The following is a 27393-nucleotide window of genomic DNA, read 5'->3' as shown; positions in this document are numbered from 1 at the left end:
TGCATATGGATTTACATTTGTACCATTTTTTGAACAGGCTATCTTTTCTCTATTGTATATTTTTGGCCCCTTTGTCTAGTATGAGAAAACTGTATTTATGTGTGTTTGTCTCTGTGTCCTCTATTCTGTACCATTGATCTACCTGTCTATTTTGGTGCCAATACCATGCCGTTTTTGTTACTAGTGCTCTGCAATATAATTTAAGGTCTGGTATTGTGATACCTGCTGCTTCACTCTTCCTGCTAAGGATTGCTTTAGTTATTCTAGGTCTCTTATTCTTCTAAATGAATTTTATGATTGCTTTCTCTATTTCTATGAGGTAAGTCATTGGGATTTTAATTGGAACTGCATTGAATTTGTATAGCATTTTTGGCCATTTTGGCCATTTTGACAATACTAATTCTGCCTATCCAAGAACATGGGCGATCTTTCCATCTTCTAAGATTTTCTTTAATTTCTTTCTTCAGTGTTCTGTAGTTCTCATTGTAGAGGTCTTTCACCTCTTTTGTTCGATTGATTCCCAAGTATTTTATTTATTTTTTTTTTTGAGGTATTGTGAATGAGGGAGTTTTCCTAATTTGTCTTTCAGAGGATTCATCACTTATGAATAAAAATGCATTAGAGGGGCTGGGATTGTGGCCTAACATATGTGAGATGCTGGGTTTGATCCTCAGTGTCATATAAAAATAAATAAGTAAATAAAGATAAAAAATGCATTAGATTTATGAGCTTTGATTTTAGATCCTGCTACTTTGCTGAATCCATTTATGAGTTCTAGAAGTTTTCTGGTGGAATTTTTTGACTCCTCTAAATACAGAATCATGTCATTGGCAAATAAGGATAGTTTGAGTTCTTCTTTTCCTATTCGTATCCCTTTAATTTCTTTGGATTATCTAATTGCTCTGGCTAGTTTCAAGGATGATGTTGAATAGAAGTGGTGAAAGAGGGCATCCCTGCCTTCTTCCAGTTTTTAGAAGGAATGCTTTCAGTTTTTCTCCATTTAGAATGATGTTGGCTGTGGGCTTAGCATAGATAAACTTTCTGAGGAATATTTCTACTATCCCTATTTTATCTAGTGTTTTGAGCATGAAGGGGTACTGTATTTTATCAAATGCTTTTTCTGCATCTATTGAAATAATCATGTGATTCTTAACGTTAAGTCTGTTGATATGGTGAATTACATTTATTGATTTCCAACTGCTGAACCAAACTTGCATCCCTGGGATAAAACCCACTTGATGGTGGTGCACTATCTTTTTGATATGTTTTTGTATGCAATTTGCTAGAATTTTGTTAAGAATTTTTGCATCTGTTTTCATTAAGGATATTGGTCTGAAATTTTCTTTCCTTGGTGTGTCTCTGTCTGGTTTTGGTATCAGGGTGATATTAGCTTCATAGAATGAATTTGGAAGGGTCTCCTCCTTTTCTATTTCATGGAATAATTTGAGGAGTATTGGAATGAGTTCTTCTTTGAAGATCTTGTAGAACTCGGCTGAGAATCCATCTGGTCCTGGACTTTTCTTTGTTGGTAGGCTTTTGATGACTTCTTCTATTTCATTGCTTGAAATTCATCTATTTAAATTGTGTATGTCCTCCTGATTCAGCTTTGGTGGATCATATGTCTCTAGAAACCTGTCAATGTCTTTGAGATTTTGTCTTGTTTTATTTTTTTGGACTATAGATTTTCAAAATAACATCTAATTATGTTTAGTATTTCAATAGTGTCTGTTGTGATATTTCATTTTTCATCCTGAATTTTAGTAATTTGAGTTTTCTCTCTCCTTCTCTTTGTTAGTGTGGCTAAAGGTTTATCAATTTTGTTTATTTTTTTCAAAGAACCAACTTTTTATTTTGTCAATTTTTTTATTGTTTCTTTTGTTTCAATTTCATTGATTTCAGCTCTGATTTTAACTATTTCCTGTCTTCTACTACTTTTGGTGTTGTTCTGTCCTTCTTTTTCTAGGGTTTTGATCTGTAATTTTAGGTCATTTCTTTGTTGACTTTTCCTTCTTTTATTGAATGCTCTCCAAGCAATGAATTTTCCTCTCAGTACTGCTTTCATAGTATCCCAGAGATTCTGATATGTTGTATCTTTGTTCTTGTTTACCTCTAAGAATTTTTAAATTTCCCCCCTGATGTTCTGTTATCCATGCATCATTCAATAGTGTATTATTTAATCTCCAGGTGTTGGAGTAGTTTCTGTTTTTTATTTTGTCATTTATTTCTAATTTCATTCCATTAAGATCTAATAGAATACAGGGTAGTACCTCTATCTTTTTGTATTTGCTGAGAGTAGCTTTGTGGCATAACTTATGGTCTATTTTAGAGAAGGATCCATATGCTGCTGAGAAGAAAGTGTATTCACTCATTGATGAATGGAATATTCTATAAATGTCTATTTACTCTAAATTATTGATTATGTTATTGAGATCTGTGGTTTCTTTGTTCAATTTTTGTTTGCAAGATCTGTCCAGCAGTGAGAGAGGTGTGTTAAAGTCACCTAGTATTATTGTGTTGTGATCTCTTTGGTTCCTGGATTTGAGAAGGATTTGTTTGACATACATGGATGAGCCGTTGTTTGGGGCACAAATATTTATGATTGCTATGTCTTGGTGATTTATGCTTCCCTTAAGCAGTATGTAATGTCCTTCTTTATCCCTTCTGACTAGTTTTGGCTTGAAGTTCACATTATCTGAAATGAGGATGGATACTCCAGCTTTTTTACTGAGTCCATATGCATGGTATATTTTTTCTCATCCTTTCACATTTAGTCTATGGGTATCTTTTTCTATGAGATGAATCTCTTGAAGGCAGCATATTGTTGGGTCTTTATTTTTAATCCAGTCTGCCAGTCTATGTTTTTTGATTGATGAGTCCAGGCCATTATCATTCAGGGTTATTATTGAGATATGATTTGTATTCCCAATAACTTTGGCTTATTTTTGGTTTTTAACTTGACTTGGTTTCTCCTTTATTTGGCTATTCCTTTAGGGTAGTTTCTTTCTATGCTGACTTACATTTTTGTTTTTCATTTCTTCCTCATGGAATGTTTTGCTGAGAATGTTCTGTAGCATCGGCTTTCTATTTGTAAATTCTTTTAGCTTTTGTTTATCATGGGAGAATTTTTTTTCATCTTCAAATCTGAAGGTAAGTTTTGTTGGGTATAAGATTCTTGATTGGCATCCATTTTCTTTCAGAGCTTGAAAAATGCTGTTCCAGGCCCTTCTAGCTTTTAGGGTCTGGGTTGAGAAATCTGCTGATATCTGTATTGGTTTTCCCTTGAATATAATTTGAGTTTTTTTCTCTTGTAGCCTTTAAAATTCTGCCTTTATTTTGTATGTTAGGTATTTTCATTATAATGTGACTTGGTATGGGTCTGTTGTAATTTTGTACATTTGGTGTCCTGCAAGCCTCTTGTATTTGATTTTCCATTTCATTCTTCAGATTTGGGAAATTTTCTGATATTATTTCATTGAATAGATTGTTCATTCCTTTAGTTTATATCACTGAGCCTTCCTCAATTCCAATAATTCTTAAATTTGGTCTTTTCATGATATCCCATAATTCTTGGAGGTTCTGTTTATGATTTCATACCATCTTCTCTGTTTGGTTAATTTTGTTTTCAAGATTAAATATTTTGTCTTCAATGTCTGAGGTTCTGTCTTCCAGGTGTTCTATCCTATTGGTTATGCTTTCTATGGAGTTGATTTGGTTTATTATTTCCTTCATTTCAAGAATTTCTGTTTATTTTTTTCAGAATCTCTATCTCTTTTTTGAAATGATATTTTGCTTCCTGCATTTGCTCTTTTAACTGTTGATTGGTGTGATCATTCAATGCCTGCATTTGCTCTCTTATCTCATTGTTTGCTTCTCTGATCATTTTAATTATGTACATTCTGAACACGCTTTCAGACATTTCTTCTGCCATGCTGTCATTGGATTTTATTGATGTAGCATCTAGGTTCATTTGGGACACTTTCTTCCCTTGTTTTCTCATTTTGTTCATGTATCTTCCTCTCTAGGAGTGCAAATCTGAGGTATTGCAGTTTTCCCCTTATAGACTTATAGTGTCCCTGCAGGTTTCCAATACCTCACCTTGAAGTGAGTAATCAATATTAGCACCATACCATAGAAACAATATGCATCCTTAATTCAAATAGTTCCTTTTAAGATATTAACCATATTGTCTTAATAAACAGAGATTATGAGTTCGATAATCATCTACAACTTAGCCAATAGGTTTGGAATAAGGATGATAAATTCTAATGGTGGACAAAGATGATGAGGAGGGGTGTAGGATATAAAGTTAATGAGTTAAGAACTGTGTCTATAGAGGTACTGTGTCATAGGAGTAGTGAAAGTGGAATTAAAAGAAATTGGTTGTTAGAATTAAAAAGGGAGAAAGAGTCTCCAAGGAGACAGATAGATAAGAAGAAAATAGAGAGGATGAGAAAAATATTAATAAAAGAAAAACAAAGTAGGAATAATAGTAGATATAAAAGGAATAATTGTAAAATTACTACTAACAAAAAAAAAATCTATAATAAAACTATACAATACTCTTTAAATCTCCTAGTCTTCAGTAGCCTGATGTCTGGGAGGAACTTGATAATGCAGTAACCCAAGAAGGATGCTGCTCTTCTAGGGGTGGTGGCCTCCAGGTGGAGTATAATCTCTGCTAGTGGGCAGAGGCTCCTGCACGTGTTGACAGATGGTCAACTGCAGCATGGGCACTAAACCGTGGGCTGGTCTGGGCCTGGTTCTCTAGGCTGGGACTCCTGGGTGTGGAAGTCTCACCTGGCGGCACTGGGCTCGGACTGGGTCTCTCACAATACCTTTATTTTATTCATTTATTTTTATGTGGTACGATTGAACCCTGTGCCTTAACTGTGCTAGGCAGGTGCTCTACCACTGAGCTACAACCCCAGCCCCATACCATCTCTTCTTTATGCATTCATCAATTGCTGGGCACTTAGTTATTTTCCATATCTTAGTTATTGTGAATACTGCTGTAATGAACATGGGAGTGCAGATGTCTCTTTGACATACTAATTTCATTTCTTTTGGATATATATGCAGGAGTGGAATTGCTGGAACTTAAGGTAGTTCTATTTTTATTTTGGGGGGAACCATCATAGTGTTTTCCATAATGGCTATAATCTCTTAATATTTCAATGTAGGTTAATCTGTGAATATTCTACAGTTTTTTTTGGTTTTGTGCCTTTTTAAATGAAGTCTTACCTTTTATTGGGCTGTGAAGAGAAAACTTACAGATTGCATATTTTTCACAAAGAGTTTACATTTGGTCACCAGAGCACTGGCGAAACCAGATGACTTTGCAGGGGCTTGATAGTTGGTTGCAGTTTTCATGAATTTCCATGGACCATGTGTTCTGAAAGAGCTTTGACAGTACTGAACTCTATAAATATTTTTGCTTTTTAAAAATAACTTTTATATGGAGCTGCTACTTTAATTTATTGTTTTCTGGAAACACCAGAAACAGGTTTATTCAATTCTTTATCTTCCATCCTGTCATTCACCAATAGAGCACTTTTGTTTACAATAAACTCAATGCCAAAGAAAGCAGAAGGGTAGTGGATAGTCTAACTTCTGGCATTGTGCTGATGTTCACTGTTTTATAACCTCTTCAGCATCATCCGTTGGCTTTTTCTCCCTGTCATTTTATTGATTGAGAATTGGTTCCTTCTACTTTCATCTATCATAGTAAGGATCCCCACTTGGACATGGTGTCTGATATGGAAATTGCGTATCTTTTTTTCCTTTCTTTAAATAACACCTGCCATTTTACACTGTAGAACTTGGCCTTGGTCAGTGTATCACCATGAAGTTACATGGCTTCATGTGACATTCCAAAATGCCAGGATTCACTGAATTTGAATGATTACCTTGCAACATGGTGTAATGAGTCTTCCTGTTGGGCTACAATCAAATGCGCACAACTTTTAAAAGATGTTTTGTTCATTTGAGACGGAATTTCAATGAAATTTTTATACATGATTCTGAGGCAACTAGACTATTTCCCCTTTAAATGTTTATTTTCTTGAATTTCCTAGTAGTATTTGTTGCCTGATAGACTCTTGAATGGTTTCAAATCCTTTTAAAATTATATTGTTTATTGAACTTCTCAAAGCATGAATATTTTCTAAGGAGTGTTTCACTTGTGTTTTCAAGTGACTACTTTGGGTCAATTTAGCTAAGTGATCATAAATAAGAATCTAATATATGGGAAAGGGAAGGGAAAATCAGTAAGAATTAGAGTCAAATTTCTTTGAAGAATTTTATCTCTTTAAAACAAAAAAATTAAAACTCTTAAAATAGGTAATACATTCAAATAGTTCAAAACTCCAAGTTACTAAAGGGATACACAGTGAGAAGCATTTCTCTGTCCTTTATCTTTCAGCCACTAAAGTCCCTCCCAGAAGGCAAACAGCAATACCACTAAGTTTGCAAAGTCATGTGCAGACAAAGACATATCTATCTATGTCTTTAGGGCAGATTGTCAGAAAGGGCAGGATGGGACTCCCAGAACAGAGATTGCTTCTTCAGGGAAGCTCCAGTTCTTTTTAGGTTATTCAACGGACAGAATTGGGCCCACCCACATTTTCTAGGATGATTATGCTTTTTTTTAGAAACAACCAATTACAGATGAAAAACACATCTATGAAATTTTTTATAAAATGATAGACATAAATCAATAAAACTAGATCAATATAACTGACCCTCCCCCTCAAAATCCAAATGCTTTCAGTGTAATACCTAGATCAGTGTCTGATAATACATCAATTGGCTAGTATCTAGACAAGCTGACACAAAACTGACCATCACAGCGCTCTTCTTGTCTGCTTGGGACTCACACATACCTTCTTTAATTATACTTAATTTCCAATAAAGACCATGACAGAGTCATACTTCTACATAATGTGATACAACTATTTCCTGCATACAGTGAAAACATGCTAGCCCTTTCCCAGAGGAAGATGAAAAGTCCTTAATGATGTTCACACTCATACTTGATCTATAACATAAATAATGGTGATAAAATTAAGTATTTGTTAAATGATAAGGGAATGAGATAGAAGAAAATAAACATATTTGCTTAAAATATACATAAACATATTCATAACAAAGTGAGAAAGAGGTTCTCATAACCACTACTGTCCTCATTTCTGCAGCTGGTCATGTGGTCATAGCTGGTATTTATAGCTACTATCTTCCACTAGGCACCTCATTTCTCTTTGCCCTCAGCAAGGACTTCAGCTTATCAAGACTCTTTGCCTAATGGGATGACCTAAATCTTCACCTGAAGGTCTGGGCCATTAGCATTCCTGCCTGAATTGAGCTATCGTAATTTTCATTGATTTTAATCAAAAGACATGGTAGTACAAGACAACAACCAAAGGCATCTCCTGTCTGGAATGTCCTGTTTAGTAGCAACTCAATTTCCCCTTGGTAATTAGGATCAGTCTATTCAGTCAGTACAATAACTCTCTTTTTGGTTATTGATTCAGAACCATGAGGAGTAAGTGACTGAGTTGTAGTCTTGACTTCCAGTTCAATGGAATAATTGTTGTGTCTACCAGTGGGAACATTTCACCCTCTGAAACTAAGATCTTTGGATCAACAGAGCAGAGTTATGCTGGGGATTGGAGATCATGAGAACAAGAAGCAAAAATTTTGCTAGTTGATGATTAGGGTTAATAGTGAGTGGTACCAATCCCATTTCTACCCCTTAATTCCTGGACTTGTGACTTCTGGTTATTAGATAAACAGCACCATGTCTTAGACACTGATTCAGAGCACATATAGCATTCCAGAGAACATTTTGCCAAACTTGCGAGGTATTGACAACTAGTTGGTGATGTAACTGATTTTTCAAAAGTCATTCCCTTGTTCTATTAAGCCAGCTGCTTCAGGATGATGAAAAATGTGGTAAGATCAATGAATTTAATGAGCATGGATCCATTCCCACACTTCATTTGCTGTGAAGTGAATTCATTGATTAGAAACAAATGTTGTGAGGAATTCTATTGGATAAGACCTTTCCTAAGTCCATGGATGGTGGTTTTGGCAGAACCCCATATGCAGATGAGACAGAACCATATCCAGAGGATGTGCCTCTTTTAATAAGAGCCAAGTGCTGTTTGTTCCATTGTGGGAGTGATTCAATATAATCAACCTCTACCAGGTAGCTCACTAGCTATCCAGGGAATGTTACCATTTTGGAGTCTCAGTGTTGGTCTCTGTTGCTGGGAGATTAGTGATGGTAGCCATATCATCCTTGGAGAGTAAGGATACCTGTTACTGAGCCTACATATAACCTCCATCACTACCACTATGGCCATATTGTCATGAACCCATTGGGAAAAGAAAGGAGTGACTGAGGAAAGAGTTTGACTAGTATCCATGGTTGTGCCACTTATTTGAAGCACAACCAATGTACTTGTTTCTTCATTTCTTTCACTTAATAAGTCATTGGTAGATTTACCTTGTCACTGCATACAGATTTTTAAGAAAGAATATCCTTCTAAGAGGTTGGCTTTACTTTTGTATAATGTGATGGTCACTTGCACTGGATTTACAGCCATGCCACTTAGTGGAAGTGCACCACAAGAGCATGTCCATTCTGGACTAGAACTTTGTGGTAACTGCTCATATATTGAGTGGCCTTAGAGAACCAGAAATTCTCAAAACCTGAGCAGAAAGTTTTGCTGTTAAGAGGTTAGAGAACTTTTCAAAGCTTCAGAGTCTTCTCCAGTTTTGGTTATGATTGTATAGAATTTGTGTGGTACAAAAGAGCATTCACCCAAATCAGTGACTAATTTTGGCGGTCTTTGTATCTTACCAATGTCTCTTTAGCTCAGATGTCCATTCCTTTTATTCATTAATCTGTGTTTCCTCTCAGTAATCTTGTGGGCAAGGATCTTGACTTAATCATTTCTGCATTTTTGAATGCCCAGAATAATGTCTGATACATAATAGGTCTTCATTTGATATTCACTTACTAATTCAACAAATATTTCTGAGTTCTTATTATTAATACATATTAAAGACACATTGTTTCTTATTATTTTTCTGGCTATAACTATTTCCTGCTTTCTATTTTTATGGATTTTAAAAGGGAAACAGTTCTTATTGAAAGACATTGTAGGTACAATTCAATTCTTCAAAAACTTAACTGTGTGCTTCTTTTATGCAAGGCACAGAATTTGTCTAGACTTTCCTTCAAGGTCCTGTCTTGAGGAAAATTAACATACTTAAGTATATAAAAAATAATGTGGATAATACCATGATGGGATTATGAGTGTGCTAAGAGAGTGTTCTACTGCTGTCAGATATTTAGTGTGACAGAGGAGTTCACAGATAAAGAGATACTAGTAATAGCAATGCCCACCCTTTTGTGTTTCAAACAATGGCCAACAAGAATTGGCATATTAATAACCAATGAGTCTTGCTTCTCAGATGGATAACCCACAGGTCAGATACTCTGCTACAAGAGTGTTTTTTTTTTTTTTTTTGCCAGATATTAAACCCAGGGCCTCATGCATGCTGAGCCACACCTGCAGCCCCCAAAAGTTCTTCACTTCTTCACTGTTGCTTAGAGTTTCTCTGTCAGCCATTCATAGAGGTGGCTGACTTGATATTCCTATTATTGGAGAGTCATTTCTTCCCTTTCTCGTTCTCTTATTCTTCTACTGGTATTTTATGAACTGCTCCCCTCTGGCAAAACAAAAAACAAAAATCAAAAAACAAAAAACACTGCTGGCACTTGAATCCTTGTTTCTCTGTTTCTAAGTGAATCCATAGTTTTGGGTGAATGCTATCCTTGGAGCAAAAGAGCAGGTTAGAGATAGGACTTGAACCCAGGCATATGGACTCCAGAGTCCATGCTGTTATCCCTACTGACACTAGAAGGCAGGCTAGGCAGAGATTGTGGACAATGGCAAAAGCTTGAGAAAGTCTGAGTTTGAAGAAGGCCAGTATGAGTATGGAGAGTTCTGGGAAGTGGTGATGTGAGTGGGGGGATGTGAGGCCAGCAGCTTTGAATGGACATGTGAAGTTCTTGTAGGTCAAGTTAAGCTTTTTGAGTTTTCTCACAAGAGCAACAGGAAATTGCTCACTTGCTCAGGGTGTGATTTGATAAGATATCCATTTGCAAAAGTTAATGTATGGAATGAATTGGGGTAAGGAACAGGGGAGAGACTGCAGGTAGAAAGACTGATTCTGAGGCTACAACAACCAGATGAACTACTGCATGAACAGAAAAGAAGGAACTAACTAAAAGAAGGTGCTTGGGGCATAGAATCAATGTGTCAGAGTGGTTGGAATTGGTTAGGTGGAGGAGTGAAGGAGAGAAAGATGGATAGGGTGACTTTGAGCATCTGGGTGAAGGGTGGTTGTGACTTCGACTGAAGCAAGAATATGTCAGGGCGGCTTGGGGCATGTGTGGGTATGTATGTTTGTGTGGGTTTAGAAAAAGGATCAGTTTGATTGAAAATATTGAAGTGCTTGAAGTTTAACCAAGCAGAGATGTCCAGAAGCAGGTAAAGATGGAGCTTTGAGATTCAAGAAAGAGGTCGCAACTGGATATACAAATTCAGACAATATTTGATATTTGAAGAAGATATTAAAGCCCTGGGCATGGACAGAATTCCTTGATAAAAGGAAAAAAATGCTGTGGACAGTATATATATTTTCACACAGAATATCTCAATAGCAACCACACAAGGTACTGAGACACAGAGAGAGGTTGGGGCATTAACTGGAAATGGGGAGAGTTGAGACAAGGACTAGGTGCACTGACTCCGCATTCAGTGCTCTTTTCCTCACACCACACTGACCTCTTAAAATATGTTGGGATGGCCTGTTGAATGATTTAAGTCCTCACCAGAAAAGTTTTTTTTTTTTTTTTTTAATATTGTAGAAACTTAGCATATGTCAAATCATGATGCATAATATTCTTTTCTTTTTTGTAGTCTGTACTCTTTTTAAAACTGATAATTGGACATTCAACATAAGGGTTGAACACAGGCATGCATGATGCCAAATTCCACTTTTCAAGGTAGGGCTTGCTTTGCAGGTAAATTCTCAGAGGCTTAGTTAGTACTGGTTGTTTTTCTTGATCCATTCATTTCTGCATCACCTGTTACCTTGGTTGTCTTCCTTTTCATTGTTTTTGACCATGTCCTAAGCATCCAACACAACTCCATAGAATTAAGTTTTAGGTTCTAATAATTCACATTTATTCAGTGACGTCCTGAATGTCCACAACAAATCTTCCCAAGGTTTTTTCTCTTCTACCATTTATGATCTGGAGAAAGTACTCCCTGAATAGCTCTGTAAGTCATGTCAGGAAAGGACCCTTGGAATATGGAGGGCCCAGCCATTTTTGACCAAGATTTTTAAAACCTACTTCCCTTTCTTATTTGCCCAGGAGATGATGCTGACCTTTAGAAAATACTGCAGAAGAAGTCCTGCATGTGACAAATTGTGACATGTTTTATTACGTGATTTGTGGCATGTTTTATTTATTCTGGGGTTGAAAATCTGACAATGACACATATGTATAAATAAGTTAAGTACTTGTGACATTCTTAGGGCAGCCACTGCCAGAATCTGGTCAAACAGACTGAAGGAATGGCATGAGCAGAGAACAGAAGGGGCTTGCTCTGGTCAGCTGTGATTGGCAATTTGTTCTCGTGCCTCTTGAAGGTGGAAAAAATGGTCCCAGCTATGGCATGACACCTCTCTGTTGTGTTTTTCAGCTTTCTGCTATTTGAACTAATTTCCAGTCAGTTGTATTGATGCCTGGGTGTACTAGTAGTTTTGTTTTAGGCAGAAAAGTGTTGCCATCCTGATCCTTTTCCTTTGATCAATAGAGTTTACTTAGCATGTGTTTTAACTGTAATAGAAATTAATAATGACTTGTTTATGAGAAGGGACAGTTTCTGAAACTTCAGCTGTCTGCCTTCTTCCCCCTTTAAAGTGTCTACAAGGGAGCCTGAACATATTAGCTCATTTAGAAAGCAGATGTGCTATCTGGTGGGAAAGTTGAATAAACCATTTGTTTTAGAGGGCATGTGTGTGCCATGTGCGCACTTGTGTGTGCGTGTGCATGTGCGTGTGTGTGCGTGTGCATGACTTCTGAAGCATACTGTGGCTTTTCCCACCACACCAGACTTTCTGAGCATCTAAATGATTTTTTAGAACAGAAAGTGTTCCATCATACGGAAAAAATGCTGGTCATTTAGAACTATCTTTTCTTTTCAGGGAGAATAAAAATGTTTCCAGTGTGATTACATTTGCCATATCTTAGGTAACTGTCTTCTCACTCTTTCTAGTTTGCTGAACATGGAGTTCGAAAGTGAAAGATGAGAAATATTTTTATTTTCTGCATTTGTAGCTCAGGTTTATGTCCTTAATCTGAAGTTAAAATAATTGCTGGGTAATCCCTGTGTGAAAGTGTGAGCACTCTTAGACAAGGCATGTGATAATTAGAACTCAGTTTCTTCACTCTTTTCTAGGGAAAAATAGAAGAACTTGGGTCCAACTTCTGGCACTCTTTGAATTAGAAGTCCAATGTGCTACCCATTGCACAACAGATCCTAGTCATTGGTCCTCTTGAACACAGCCTTGGCATTAATCATTCTGGTTCAAGTGCATGCTACATTCATGCTCTGCTCCTCCTCTGTATCTCTCTGCTTACATTTTTTTGGGTATTTTTGAGCCCCTAAACTCAGATGCTTGCCCACTCCACCTCTTATGCTTCTAGTTTTAAAAGAGTTTCTGGAATTTCAGATACACTAGATGAAGTTCAACAATGAGACTGAATCCTTTCTCTTACCTGTGGGTGGGTGGACAGGAAACTTCCACAGATTTTTCTGCCCCAGAGAAACTGGGAGCATGTAATAACATCTCTCATCAATTTCTTGACTTCCTATCCCTGTTACTCTGTTGAGAAGGGTGCTTTTAAATCTCTCTGAAACTGAGCTTAGATGTGATATTGTACTCTGTAGTTTTGAGGCTGGGTCAGTCCTAGGTAATTCCATAGGAGAGATGAAGCTTGTCTTAAGCATCTTTTATTGCTTATACTATGCCCTTCTTTCTATTTTTGTCTCCAACTCTGTTTCCAATCTTAAGGATAGTCTCTACCTTTTATTATTAATCATTGTAAAATAATTACTTTCACTTCATGAGTGCTTATTTTGTGCTAGACATTTGCCAAACATTTACATATCATCTCACTTTATCTTATGATTTAGATATTATTACTATTCCCATTTTCCAGTTGAAGAAACTGATGTAGAAATTATTAGTAGAGTGAAACAAATTATTACTTCATATACATATATGACTCATGACTGATGTGATCCTACAACTTGTACAATCAGAAAAATGAGAAATTATACTCCATTTTGTATGATTTATCAGAATGCATAAATGCATTCTACTGTCATGTATAACTAATTAGAACAAATTAAAAAATTAATAAAAAAGTACTACACTATATAGCTATGCATGGTAAATTAAATGCTTGATCACAGTAATGAAAAAAAAAAAAGAAATTATTTCCCCAAATATCTCAGCTAGTGAGTGGCAGGATTAGGAGTCAAAATCAGGCGTAAAGAATTCCAGCACCTTTGTGCTTAGTCATTTATTTCGACTGACTCACCCTTCACAATGGGTATTGTTCCATTCTATAAGTTTAAGACTTTGCCTTCTATCATAATTTCCCTTTTAAGTTCCCCAGTAGCTCTGCTCTTAGGTTTCTGGGATGATAGATGACTCTAGGTACATTCCGGTGCTGAGAAATGATTGGTTGAGGGAACTAGTAGGTAACCAGAGTCTGTAGTAAAATGAACAGGTCTCTAATCGTGGGCTTTCAGGTATTTTGTCCTGTGGGAAGATCTTCAGGTCACAATACAGAGAATCTATTATTGCCTACTTTTTAATTAATAATTCAATCCTTCATTTATTCAGGTAAGTAACATTTATTGAGGCCCTACTATGTGCCAGAATTGTAATGGACTGGGGGACAGAAATATAAAAACAAAATAAGATGAATAAAATGTCCACACTCTTGTGAGTCTTGCAAAGTTACCAGAGAAATAATTCGAAACCGAGGTGTGATCTGACGAATGTTTCTATAGAGGGGTGCAATTACAAACGGTGTCATTGAAGCACAGAAGATGGGCAGCTAGGCAGGACCTGAGAAAAAGGTCAGGAATCTCTTCCTGGTGCAGACAAGGTTTGAGCTGAACCTTAAAAAAGGAGCATAAGTTAGTCAGGTGGAGATAAGAGAGTCAGAGAAGAGAGTCTCTGGCAGAGAAGATGGTAAATGCAAAAGTCTAAAGATGTGAAAGAACCTGGAATCTTGGGAAGGGCCTGTGACAAGAATGACTAAGTGAAGTGGGATTATGGCGGGATGAGCCTGAAGGGCCAGTTCACTCCATGATTCAAGTCAACTGCAGCAGCAGAATGCTACTAGCTTTTCCTTGGAGTGTAAGTCTTCCTTTGTAAAGGCTGGCCCACAGTTCCTTTTTGAATAAAAATCTCCTTTGAACTTGCTTGATGCCTGAGCTTGCTTGATTTTCACCACATAGAAGCAGAATCTGGGGAATGACCACATGAAGATGGCTTTTAATTTTTCCAGAGGCTTCTGTTCAAGGTCTGGCACTACATTGATATGAGAGGAAAATTGCTGTTTTTTTTTTCCTGGTCTTCCAAAGAGCTCCTGTGTTCCAGTTCTCCAAGATTTTTCTGAATTGACTTTAGTGGTAAATGTTTACAGTTTCTGGTCAACTATTAAAATGCTTTCTTCTTAGAATAGGAGACAGTTGTTAATCTCTAATATTGGATGATCTGGATGTGTGGCTTCTCCAACACTCCCAGTGGAATCTTCTAAACAGTCTTGGATGTTTGCCAGGCTAACTTCAGGATTGTTAGCATTCTAAAGGTTATTCATTCAGCCAGATAGTGTGGCATTTTCACAGAGACTGAGGGTTGGAACAGGGAAAGCCTCTTTTGGGTGTTAACACAAAGCTAGTCTGCTACAAGAGGCCTCACATGGCCAAGCCAGATCTGGTTCCTGGGGTCTTTGTGGCAGATCCCTAGGCTGTATTTAGAGTACTCTCTCTCTCTCTTTTTCTTTTCTTTTCTTTTCTTTTCTTTCTTTCTTTCTTTCTTTCTTTCTTTCTTTCTTTCTTTCTTTCTTTCTTTCAAGGAAAGCTGAAATTTCCCAGATAATTATGACTTTCTGGAGATGGATGTAAATGTAGCATTGGCATCAAATTCTGCATCTATCACAACTGTTGGAGAGGAAGATATATTTAACATACACCATGAGTCCCCATTCTGAACTCCCTGCCTTCTCAGTATTGTTAGGTGTTAGCTGCAGCAGCTGACTGCTTTTGGTTAGAGACACACACTGTTGATTGCTCCAAAATGATACTTCTGTCATACTCAGGGATGGCACAGGGAGGGCCTGTTGTGTTTGCTCACCATGAAGAAGAGATAAGTGTCAGGGTTTGCAGCTGCCTGGTAGAAACTGCTGGAATTTTAATGCAACAAATAAAAGAGTTGAGATTTGATGGCTCTGATTAAAGGAGGCTGATGAGTTTGCACAGATTTGAGTCAAAGGTATCATATAGACGTTCAGGTACTGAAGTAACTATGGTGTTGCAGATGGAAGGTGAGGTCGCAGATGGTCAGTTGTGCTTCCTGTTGATTTATGTTTGGCAATAACCATCACCAGATTGTCCAGGGATTAATCATTTTCTTAAATGTTATGATGTGGGAAAAGCCTAAAAAGTCAGAACTCATCTCTTCATTTGCTTCTTAAGCAGGGGATGATGGCAATTGAATCTACACTGGGCCAATTAGATATTCTGCAACCCCAAAGGATAAGAACTTCAAGAAAAAAAGAAAAAAAAATCTTAATCTGACACATAGCAATAGTTGCTTAAATTAAATTTTTAAAATTCCTTTTCACACATGTTACTTCTCTTCTCCCTTCCTTTAAACTAGTTTCTGTTTCCTATCAATTCTTTCTTCTTACGGTGTTATCAGATGCCCTAACACCTTTCTCTGAATAAGCTTCTTGTCTCCTATTAAACCAAAGTGTTCCTGCAGTTTCTATTTACTGCATCTTTTATTTAGTGAAAATCAGAAAAGCTCTTTTTTTCCTCTTCTAAATTATATAACTTATGAAGTTGTAGAAAAATTGCAAATCAAATTCTAAGCACTGGTTCCTTTTGCCCCTTTATTTTCTCAGTGATACTTGTTTTTCTTTTCATGTGTGGTACTCTTTTTCCTGCAACCACACTCTACTGGGGGAATCAGCTTATCCAGGTTCCCTGTCAGGGACATCTACTGTTTGTACTTACCTGGCACCCCTTCCTCTGCTTTTTAACCATACAGTCTTCCTTTAGGGAATTATTTTTCTCCCATCTAGTAGGGTTGTAAATCACAGGACTTGCCTCCAGCATTTCAGAGGTGGGTCATGTAGTACTGTGCTATGAAGTGTGACCAGTAGGTGTTGACCATCCCTTGGGCCATATTTGGTGATCCTAGCAGTAGGTGAATGATGAAAAAAGAACTGGATTTTTTTTTTTTTTTTTAAAGACAGGGTCTTGCTCCTTTGCTGAGGATTGTTCTTGAACTTTATCCTCCTGCTTCAGGCTTCCAAGTAACTGGGATTATAGGCATGTACCACTGCACTTGGCCTGAGAACAGGCTTTATTGAGTTCTGATATTAATTCGGGGTTTTACTTCTGTGATTATAGACATTGGGATTTTGTGAACACATAGTTTGCTGAGGTTCATTTTTGCTGTTCTGTGGAGATTAAGAATGTAACCAAGAGAAAAACAAAAGGAGGTGGGGGGAAAGGGAGGGAGGGAGGGAGGGAGGGAGAGAGAAAGAGAGAAAGAGAATGAGAGAAATAGATTTTAATCTTTATGAAGAGAAATTATGTCTTCTACCTAAATAAATTTCTGGTTCTGCCTATAGTTGGTGGAATTGTGTTGAGGATTTTGAAGCCTTCTCCATGGTCCTGATAGACTATATTGGTAACAAGTCACAGCTTGCAAGGACTTGGGAATTAAATTTATTTAAGTAGGTCGAAGAACAGTTCTGGAAACCTTAATTCAGTTAGTAAATTACTTGAGAGAACCACTTCTCTTTCTACCTAAATGGAATGCTCATAAAGTCAGAAAAAAAATTTTTGCAGATTAATTTCTTCCAATTCCTTAGCATCGCCCTGAAGAATGGTACCTTAGCCAAGATACTCACATGGCAACTGTACCCACATTTTGTGAGGAGGACATCTGTGCTCTTAGGTAATCTTATTCTGGTTGTCATAAAGCTGAATAAGAGCACAATGTAGAATTTCAGACAATGTTATCTTTCAGAAAGCTAAATTATACTTGAGAGGTGGTACAGGATTAAAATTCATGAGGCATCAGATTTAGCTGGTTCATCAATTTAAGTCACCCATGAACATTAGGTTCTACTAGATATATCTTTAACCATTTAAAGTCAATATCATTTATACTACCTTCATCAGTCCCCTTTATGTCAATAATTCTGGCTGAACAGGTTTATTTTCCATGGTCTTATATTCTAAACCATTGGAAGTTGCTCTTTCCCCATTCCCTCCTTCCTTCATTTTTCAATAAAATAATACTCATAATATAAGTCAGTGGCAGAAGTATTGCATTTCTTTTGTGCAGATTTTGTAGGTAGATATGCAGCGAGACAGATTCCAATTTATTATCAGTAAAATTTTCTTGCATGAAGTGGTGGCCTTTCCCAACAATGGCAGGATTCAGGTCATAACTGCTGTAGCTTGTGCAAGTGTCTTCCAAAGACCCATATGTTAGGGTTTCACCCCCGGGGGGCTATATTGGGAAGTGTTGTGGGCCTTTAAGAGGTGGGGCCTTATGGGAGTCCTTAGGTCACTGGGGGTGTGCCCTGAAGGGGACTGTGGGACCCCAGGCCTGTTTTCTCTTTGCTTCCTGGCTCCACATGTGACTGCTGAGTCACACATGCATTTCTGCCATTGTCATCTACTGTCATCCTCAGGGGCCCAAATCCCATCTTGGTGCCACTTATTGCGAACTTCCAAAACCATGAGCTAAATGAACTTTTAAAAATAAGTAGACCATGTTGGTTATTTCATCATCATAACTAATATAGTCACCATCCCTATGGATAGATTATCACTGCTAATGATATTGTAGATGGGATTTAGGGATTGGTGTGAGTTTGGGGCAAAATGATATTTTTGAACTATTTTTGTTTCAAGAGCCTCTATATGGCTAGTGAATGCTATTAATACTGCTTCCACATTTTATTATTGATAGTTAGAGTTACCATTGGATAATAATCTATTATATGCTAGAAACAATGCCAGGCATTTTACATATATGTATTGCAGGTAAGCCTCATAACAACTCTAAATGTTGTCTCCATCCATGTGAATTAGAGACCTGTTATTCTTTACTTTTTCATGAATGTTGTTTCAACCCTTCTTAATATAGAAGGTAATGTCGGATACTTTGGTTCATTCTTTCTAGGTGCTGCAAATAGGGAAGGGTGGAGCAGGTTCAATTTAGAGATTGTCTGTTCCGTCCTGCTGCACTTGTCAGGCTGGCGGAGTCTTTAGGCAAGTGCTGACACTTTGCTCCTTGAGTTCAGTTTCCCACATGGTCCATGCCTTGGAATGGATATTGTGGAACTGAGGCAGTTCTGGCTGAATTTATTTTGGAGGGAAGAGGGAATCCAGAAGAAGTTGAGGGCAGAGGGATCGAGTCTAACCTTTCGTCATTCCATTTTTCCCATCAAGACAATGAAAACTCCCTTACCTTCTTGAACTTTATTCATTTCAGTATTTTGGCAGAGGAACAGGAAATTTAACTATATTTATATGGTAACTGATCATTCCCTTAAAATTATTGTTTTAGCTCCCTCTAGTTGATTATTTATCCTATTTTACTATCTTATAGGTCTCTTTGTTAATGTCAGTAAAATTGTTGGTGTCAAGATATTTCTCTTACAGGAATGTTCATGGCTTGATATACTGAAAATAATATTCAGGTTTTTACAAATGCCCTGCATAAGTAATTTTTGGTCATTCACAGGAAAGGGAAAAGGGCAACATGTTGGAACTCTAAATATCACATGGTCTATGTAAGAAGTGTTTTATGATCACCTACACATTACCATCAGCTGGTAATGTGTAGCTTCACAGTAGTTTTCTACAGGACCGTATCTTTTTATTATAGCTATTTGCAAGCAGTCATTGGTGCATTTATCATTTCTGGGTTTTAATACAATGGCAACTCAGAGAATCTGAAATCAATAAAGTTTTAGATGGGATGTGCCAGGTGGATAATGAAAGTGATTTGGAAGCATAGGCATTCATAACATTAGGGGAAATCATTCTTGTTGAATAATGTGGAGACTCAGAACTCTACTTTTGGCAGATGTAAATAAGCCTTTGGGTCCTAAGGAGGCAAGTGGCTTATTGGGAATGTCAGCAGGGTGGTTTTTTTTTTTTAAATCCATAGATTAATATGTACAGAGTATATTTGAGAATCAGAGCTGTGCTCTGAAGATTGAAGAACAGCGTTGATTCTTCTTTCCACACATCTGGCATGGAATGTTAGTGCTAAAAGGGACCAAAGGGGTCAGCTGGCCTCACTGCCTAACTTTACATTGAAACAGTCAGCAGAGTCAGAACATGGTCACCATATCTTGAACAATGTCTTCTAATTGAACACTCTTTCTTCTTCATCTCCCTAATCCCTTGCAAACCTCAGAATCCTTTAGTGTAATCTGAAGACAACAAAGCCATGGAAATGGCTGCTCTAATGGGAAAGTGAGGCAACAAGTCTATCTTAGGGTCTCAGTTCTTGGTACTGTGACCTTGGGGAAGTGAGTTAACATCTCTGAGTTTCAACATTCTCATCTGTAGGATGAGATAATACTAGTGCTCCCTCCAATAGGGTGTTATAAAGCATAAATCAGTTAAAACATGCAAAACATTTAAAGCACTATGCCCTGATCTTTCTTCTGGGTAACTATACATACATCTAAATCACCCAAAGGGGCTCTTGTTGTTTTGGGACTCAAGAAGGTACTAGTTAATATCTGTCTGGTGTCATTCTTTTGAGATTCCTACATCCTTATGTAAAATGTCAGTTGGGAATTTTTAATAAAAATTCAGAGGAAAATTTAAAAAAAATCGTAATAGTTTCACTCACACATTTCACCCTTGGATCACTTGAAGGGACACCCAGGGAACACTAAAGATGAAAAATTTGCAGCCCCATTGACCCAAAGATTTCTCTATTATCTTCACAATTGTCTTTAAGATAGAGAAGAAACAGTTTTTTTTAAAGTGTTTAATACATTGTATGTATGTGTTTATGTGTAAAAAAAAAAAAAAAAGGAAAACTTTTTAATCTCTTAAAATACCTAAAATTACAAGTTTTTGGACTACCGTGGGTTTGCCAGCTCAGAATGCAAGAAGTATTCAAATCTTGTGATTAATGAATTTAAAAAAAAATTTTAATTACACATCTGAAGTCCTGATCACACCCTAGGGATTTATTTGCTTATGAAAAGTCAAACTATGAATTACAATATTGCAGAATAATTTTTACATCATCAGATTATTTTTGCCATTCATTCCACAAGTGATTTGTAAAATTTTGCAATACCTAAAAAACTTTGATACTACATTACAAAAAGGTACTTAAATATAGATGAGAAAGATAGATGTTTGTCTTCTCCTTTTGACAGTGATAGGAAATAAAAGATGGAATGTTTTTATTTAAAACGAATCCCTCATTTCCCCCCCAAATACAATAAGTAAATAGCAATGTGAAGAAAGGCTTCCTTTAAATCTGTTATTCAGTTCAAATGTGTGTTAAGAAAAAGGTCTTTTCTGTGTATAAAATATAACAACAAAAAAGGGGAATTATAAATAGAAAAATAAAACATGTAGAGGAGACAAATATTCTGTGTACATAGCTTTAAAGTCCTGACAGAGAACACTTGTCAGAGGACAGACTACACATTCCTTAACTTAATCATAAATTCCCGAAGAATAATTCCAATATGTTAAGTTACCACAGTAGATTTACCCATTGAAACCAGTTCACCAGTCTTTACCAGCAAACGGCATCTTAATTTGTACCATCAAACAGTTCAGTTGAGATGGAATAAAGATTTTCACGCAAATATCTTAGTACCACAGATGTTCCTGTGTCTTAGAGGAGCACCCACCAACATTCACTCAGTCCAAAGATAATGAATCCTTTGTCAGTATCATCTCTTCACACAGTAGCGGGTCTTAAAATGGAAAAGGGCTCTTAATTTTCTATTTAAATCATAGGAAGCAACTACAGAATTAGCTAATGAGAAAAGCTTATTTTTTTTATTTTTTATTTTTGGAAATCAGTTTAAAAAATCTAAAGTTGTGAATAAAAAGTAATGAAAGAAAAGTAACTGGCTAGATTTCCCTTCTTTTTAGTCACATGGTAAAAATACAAGGAAAATGCTTAACACCCTTTAATTAGAAAATCCAGTCCCTTCACTTGCTACAGGGCTCAATTTGATTCAGAAAGGGAAAAAATATTTTTGGCTATAGCTTTAGTAAACAATTAATGATGAAAAATCTTGTCTTTAAGAGATCTGATACCTCAGAACACAGACCTTAGCACATTGATGTTGCTACATTCTTCCATATAGCTTGGCAAATAAATAACTGAGCCCCATTTTGGCGGAAGGAAGGAAGGACACACTAGTTCCAGCAACAAAACAAGACTATGGAAAGAACCAACCAACACAAAACAGTGTTTCTTCTCCTGAATAATAAAGACATCATGTTTGCATATAGAACAGCTTTTGCATTATTGCTCTACATATAATAATATATTAAGGAACTTATAACAGACTGCACGTTACAAACTTAAGGTTCTTTGGTGAAGAATGAAAGAAAACAGTATTTGAGCTTTAAAGAAAACTATTTCATCCATGTTCGCTTTTATCTATTGATCCGCTGGATCCTCTCACAGAGCAGGGAGAGGTACTGTGTGAGTTTCACCATGGCCACGATCACCACGCCCCCGGCCATCATGCAAGTGGGCCAGAAGAGTGAGTGGAACAGCACGTTGGAACTGTAGAGTTTGGTTAGAATGACATTCTTCTGGTTTCCTTCCGGGTCAAAATAGCAAGAGAAGTGCTGGTACTTCCTGAAGTTTTCCATGACGACGTTCACCAGGGACATGGACTCTTCAAAACTTTTTTCACACTTGGGTATGTAGGAACACTGTAGAGAATGAGGTAAACTGTTACCAAAATGTGTATGTGTGTGTGTGAGAGAGAGAGAGAGAGAAACAGACAGACAGACAGTAGGAGGGGTAGAGTACAGCAACCAACTTAATTTATCAGTGAAATGACCACTGTGGTTATTTTTTTGTTTGGTACTGGGGATTGTACTCAGGGGCACTCAACCACTGAGCCACATTCCCAGCCCTTTTTCATATTTTATTTAGAGATGGGGTCTCACTGAGTTGCTTAGTGCCTCACTTTTGCTGAGACTGGCTTTGAACTCTCGATCCTCCTGCTTCAGACTCCCAAGCTGCTGGGATTAGTCATGCACCACCTGGCCACTGTGGTTATTCTTTTTGTATTCAGACTGGTTCCTCTAGAAACCCTAAAAAATCCTTACACATTGCTTAATGTACTGTTTTAGAGTATCTGACCAAGATGTTCCTTGATAATCCACCTATATATTACTAAATTATCGATTAAAATAAAATCAGGGAAATATTAGCTTGATTTAATCCTCCCATATTACATACCACACACACACACAAAAAGAAAATGACTCCAACTAGGCTCTTTTTGCCATAGGGAAGTGTGCTGGGTTTTCATCATTTCCTATTGAACATCCTTCTCCGTGGAATTAGAGTGTTAACTCTCCTGGTTTTGTCTGCTCATGTCTGTTCATGTAATGCCTACAGTTTGCAGTCATACCAATATCAAAAGTAGTTTGTTCTTTTATTTTGGCATGGCTTCCTTTGTTTCTGCCAAGTCACTTTGGTCACTGGTTGCCGTCTCTGCTGCATGATTTGCCAAAGAAACTTGCCCCAAAGCAGACCCCAATCAGTTTATCTTCCACCACTCCTAATTTGAGAACTCACTGTGTCTTTCCTTTGATCTTTTCTCCTCTTACGCTTCTTGCTATCAGATCTACACCTCACTCCTCTCTATTTTTCTGCACAGTTCTATCCTTTGATCTTTCTCCTCCATGTATCTCTTCCCTTCTTGACTTTATCTTTTCCTCTCTGTTTCCTCTTCCTGTCCTTCTCCTTCTCCATTTTTTTTTTTTTTGGATAAAGATGGAATTAAATAACTTTCATGTAGTTATTAAAATTATGCATTAGGCATATTTGAAGGCATTCCCTCCGACTTAAAATGATCTCTGAGGATGTGACCTGCGTTCCTTGGTCTGTACAGGTACAGTGACAAAACTGATATCATAATGACAACAGTTTTTTAAAAAGTTGGAGAAAAAGGTGATTAATGTAAGTCACTTTTCTGGGAGATACAAGGCTCCTTGGTTAACTCTTCTCCCCTTCTATGTTAAGCCTCTCTCAATAGATTCTCTGTTTCTTGTCATGTATATTATCAAATGATTAATCCAACTGACTTTCTGAATTAAAGTGATTTCTGAACGAATCACCACTAATCTATATAGTGTTTTAGAAAACTATGCCTCATCTTCAAAACACTATTGCTTCCACTGGAAAATTATCTTAATAAACTGATTTTATGAAAACTACCCATATATTATTGTTAATGGTGACCATAAATACTTGCATCCTTAACTTACAGTGTGACGGGTATCCTCAGTGTTGTGCAGTGCACAACTTACAATACTGTATTCAGAGACACAGATAAGGTGGGCTATGGGTAAATTTTGAGGTACATTGATAGAAGATTTGGGGTGAGGGTCTTGAATTTCAGAAAAATATAGACCTATAGATTTCACAGAAAGATAATATGAAGGAAATTAAATGAGTTCCTGTTAATGGGGTGTATTTGAATTGGTCTTCCTCCTGACTTTATTAGTGGGTACACAGGCACTTTACTTTGTTTGCTGAGCTGTAATCATTGGATTATTTGACTATAAGCAGCAGGAAGTTTCTTTGATTAGTTAAGAATGAAGCATGGCATGCCAGCATTATTATAAACCATGCTTAAAGTGATGTTCTTGTAGCCAGGCCTGGCTGACACCTTGAAATTCAACCATTGAAGAATAAATGTGAGTATACATATCCCTGTGAGTACAGCAGAGTGCTGGTGTTAGCACAGCATGAAGAGGCTGAAAGCATCCTCAAGAAACCAGAAGTTCACAGTGACTTATAACTGAGCCTGTGACTGCCAGGAAGCAAATTCTCTACCAGGTGGATGCCTCTGGATCAAAAGACTTTAAGGCACTTATGGGAATAGTGTTTTTTTTTTTTTTTAATCTTTTTAAGTTTCACAGATCATGTTTTTAGTTTTTAAAATATTTTTTGAAGAAAAGTATTAAGAAAAAAAACACAACAAATATGAATAAGTCATTTATGACTGAATTCAAACTGAGCCAATTTAGATTATAAATGCCTCAGGCCCCTGTATATTTTTGTGCCAAGATAGTTTATAGTAGTTTCAGTGGCTAACAGCACTGAGTTATTGAATTGATCTCAATAAAAATGGCATTCTATTAAAAATAGAGGGGTTTTTTTTCCCTTTTCTTATGCTCTCATGTATTGATTTGGCTTAAGGAAAAAAAAAATTTAAATGAAACATTTTTTCTGGTGAATGGCAATAATACTCTCACTAGGTTAGATTCTTCCAAATAAAATAAGATATAAACTACCATTGAGACCATCTAGCAAGGTTGTAATACAAGAACTGCTTATTAAAGTTTAAAGATGTCAGGGTCTGAAATGTGTACATGTGACCTGGCTATTCCAAACAAGATCTGACTGGGGTCCTCACGACCAGTGGCACATGTAAGTGAAGCAGGCAGGTGCTTGGAGAAAGGACCCTCTACCTTGATGTTTTTAGCTCTTCCTACCTTGTCACCTGCAACTTTTCAACACACACACTAATTGGCTTCTGCTAGACTGTTAACCACCCATGAAAATTCTACCATATGTCAATCATTCGTTTCTTTTTCTTATTGATTTTGTTTGTGATAATGAATGTAGGCAGTGTAAAAAAGATCCCGAGTTGTATTTAGGACAGGTTACTGTAGGAAAATTGTATGGTCCCTCAGAACCAACTTAATGTATAACATGGGTTTACTAGAGATTTCCTCAGCAGGGTTTCTGTGAGCATTAAATGATAAATAAGCTATAAAGCCTCCATAAATTTTAATTACCACATTTTCTCTTGGAATATCATATATGTCCACATGATCTTTTAAAATCTTCATGTTCTAAGTCATGAAACGACTAAGAAGGACTAAATTATCAGCTGCATTATTTCCACAGGGCAGCTCTATTCAGTGGTTCCTGTCTTGTGTCCCTATCTTTTTGTCCTGTCCTATCTGCAAAACACAGAATTCTACCTTTGGTTTCTAGATTTCTGTTTCTTTGGCTCAAACTATCTTCCTGAGGCTGGTAGGAATTGGGTGTGAAGATTTACTTGTCTTATGATTTCATCATGTGTTAGGAAGATACTTTCATGTGATTGGTCTAGAATATATGGAATGTATTTCAGCAAATGATATTGATCAATACAGTTGGAAAATGTAATGTAGATTGAAAAGATAAAGACCTTAGCATTTTTAGACCTTTTTACTTATTGGAAGGTATGGGAATGGAAAGATTTGACTTTTAGACTATATGTGATATATAACAGAAAGGAACATATTGGTAATTATTTTATACACACAAGTACATTAATATTTTTGCTCTGGTCATTGGTAATGATTTCTTTTGTGCCTTAACATATAATATATAAATATACCAAACCTTTGAAGGAGACATTCTGCAGAAGATTTAACTCACATCTCTCTTCTTAATCTTGAGTTTTGTTAATCAACTTTACTTCTTTTCCCCAATCCCTTAGATACTTGAAAGACAGAAACTATTTTTTGATATTGAAAGCCATAAAGCTGTCCGCTGGCATGACCTTTCCTCTCCTACGTATAGAAACCTGGGTCCTGAATGTGCCTTCTCTGGTCAGTGAAGACCCAGCAATTGTATATTCTGTTCAGTTCTTTGGAACATGACGACAATTTCTTAGCCTCACTTCCAGGATCTTTTACATCCACAATTATATTTTTTTATTCTCATGATGGACAGAAGTTTTGAGAAACTACCTGTTGGGGTTTTCTTATCAACACGCTTCACTAGGCATGTGTGAAGCAGAGTGACATGCCTTCATCCCAAAGATAAAAGATGCAGGGAGGGGCGGGAGCCCTGGGAGTGGGATCTGGTTGAATAAGCTCACTGTCACTGTCAGGAGGAACGGAGCTATCAATTTCTCAGGACCCAGCAGGGGAGGAGTTTGTCCTTCCTTGGCTTTTTTTTTTTTTTTTTTTAAATAAAAAAGAAAGTATCTTATTTCAGAAATGGGTCAGAAGTTTAATGAAACCCCAATCAATATTTATTGAGTGACAGTAAATATTGTGCCAATGTGCCTGGTAGCACGCTAAATATAGGCACCAAAATGATAAGCAACACAAGACAGTTAGAAATAGAGAGCAAAAGAAGGGGTGGTGATGAGACACCACAGGAACGTGTCTAAAAAGGCTTTCATCAAAGGCTGTCCCCTCAGAGAGGATTACAGATTTGTTCTCAACCCACCAGTAACCAGGGCATCCTACTACATGATGTCCGTGAGTTAAATAAACAAAAAAATTGATCATGTGAACACACATTTTTTTCATTCCAAAGTAAGATGGAATTTTTTCTACTGTACTTAAACAATGAATGTGTCATACATATTCATGAAACACATACAATTTACCAGACTTTGTGTTCTATGCTAGAGAATAAGACATAATCCCTATACTCAAAAAATGAGCTCATCTACTGGTGGCCTTGGGTTACTCTGGCCCACAAGTATATTTTGAACTTTATAGAGTTCTTTGAACACTAGTGATAGACTAATGTTGAGAGAGCAATTGGGACTTTATTTTTCTTTCCTTTTATGAGACTTCCAGATCTTTATCACTTTTAGAATAGTGAATCCTCATGCTTACCCCTTTAGTTTAGACCTGATTAGTTTGTACTTGACGTTATCTGCTTGATGTTGGCAAGTGGGACTGTTGGAAGTGTTTGGTAGAGAAATGAAAAACAGAA

The 27393-nt window shown here is 36.8% G+C and overlaps 1 protein-coding gene across 1 annotated transcript in view; it reads right to left on the bottom strand.

The window, feature by feature from the left end:
- Positions 1 to 20662: 20662 nt before the first annotated feature.
- Positions 20663 to 27393, bottom strand: part of Kcnmb2 (potassium calcium-activated channel subfamily M regulatory beta subunit 2) — a 237430-nt gene continuing 230699 nt past the window's right edge. The window contains exon 5 of the mRNA XM_047565056.1: positions 20663 to 22355. Coding sequence (XP_047421012.1) covers positions 22071 to 22355 — 285 coding nt within the window. The 3' untranslated portion in view covers positions 20663 to 22070. The remainder of the gene's footprint in view (positions 22356 to 27393) is intronic.

This window comes from Sciurus carolinensis, chromosome 9, assembly GCF_902686445.1.
Source record: "Sciurus carolinensis chromosome 9, mSciCar1.2, whole genome shotgun sequence".
Taxonomy (NCBI): domain Eukaryota; kingdom Metazoa; phylum Chordata; class Mammalia; order Rodentia; family Sciuridae; genus Sciurus; species Sciurus carolinensis.
The sequence above is the reverse complement of the archived record's forward strand: the minus strand, read 5'-3'. Positions and strand labels throughout refer to the sequence as shown.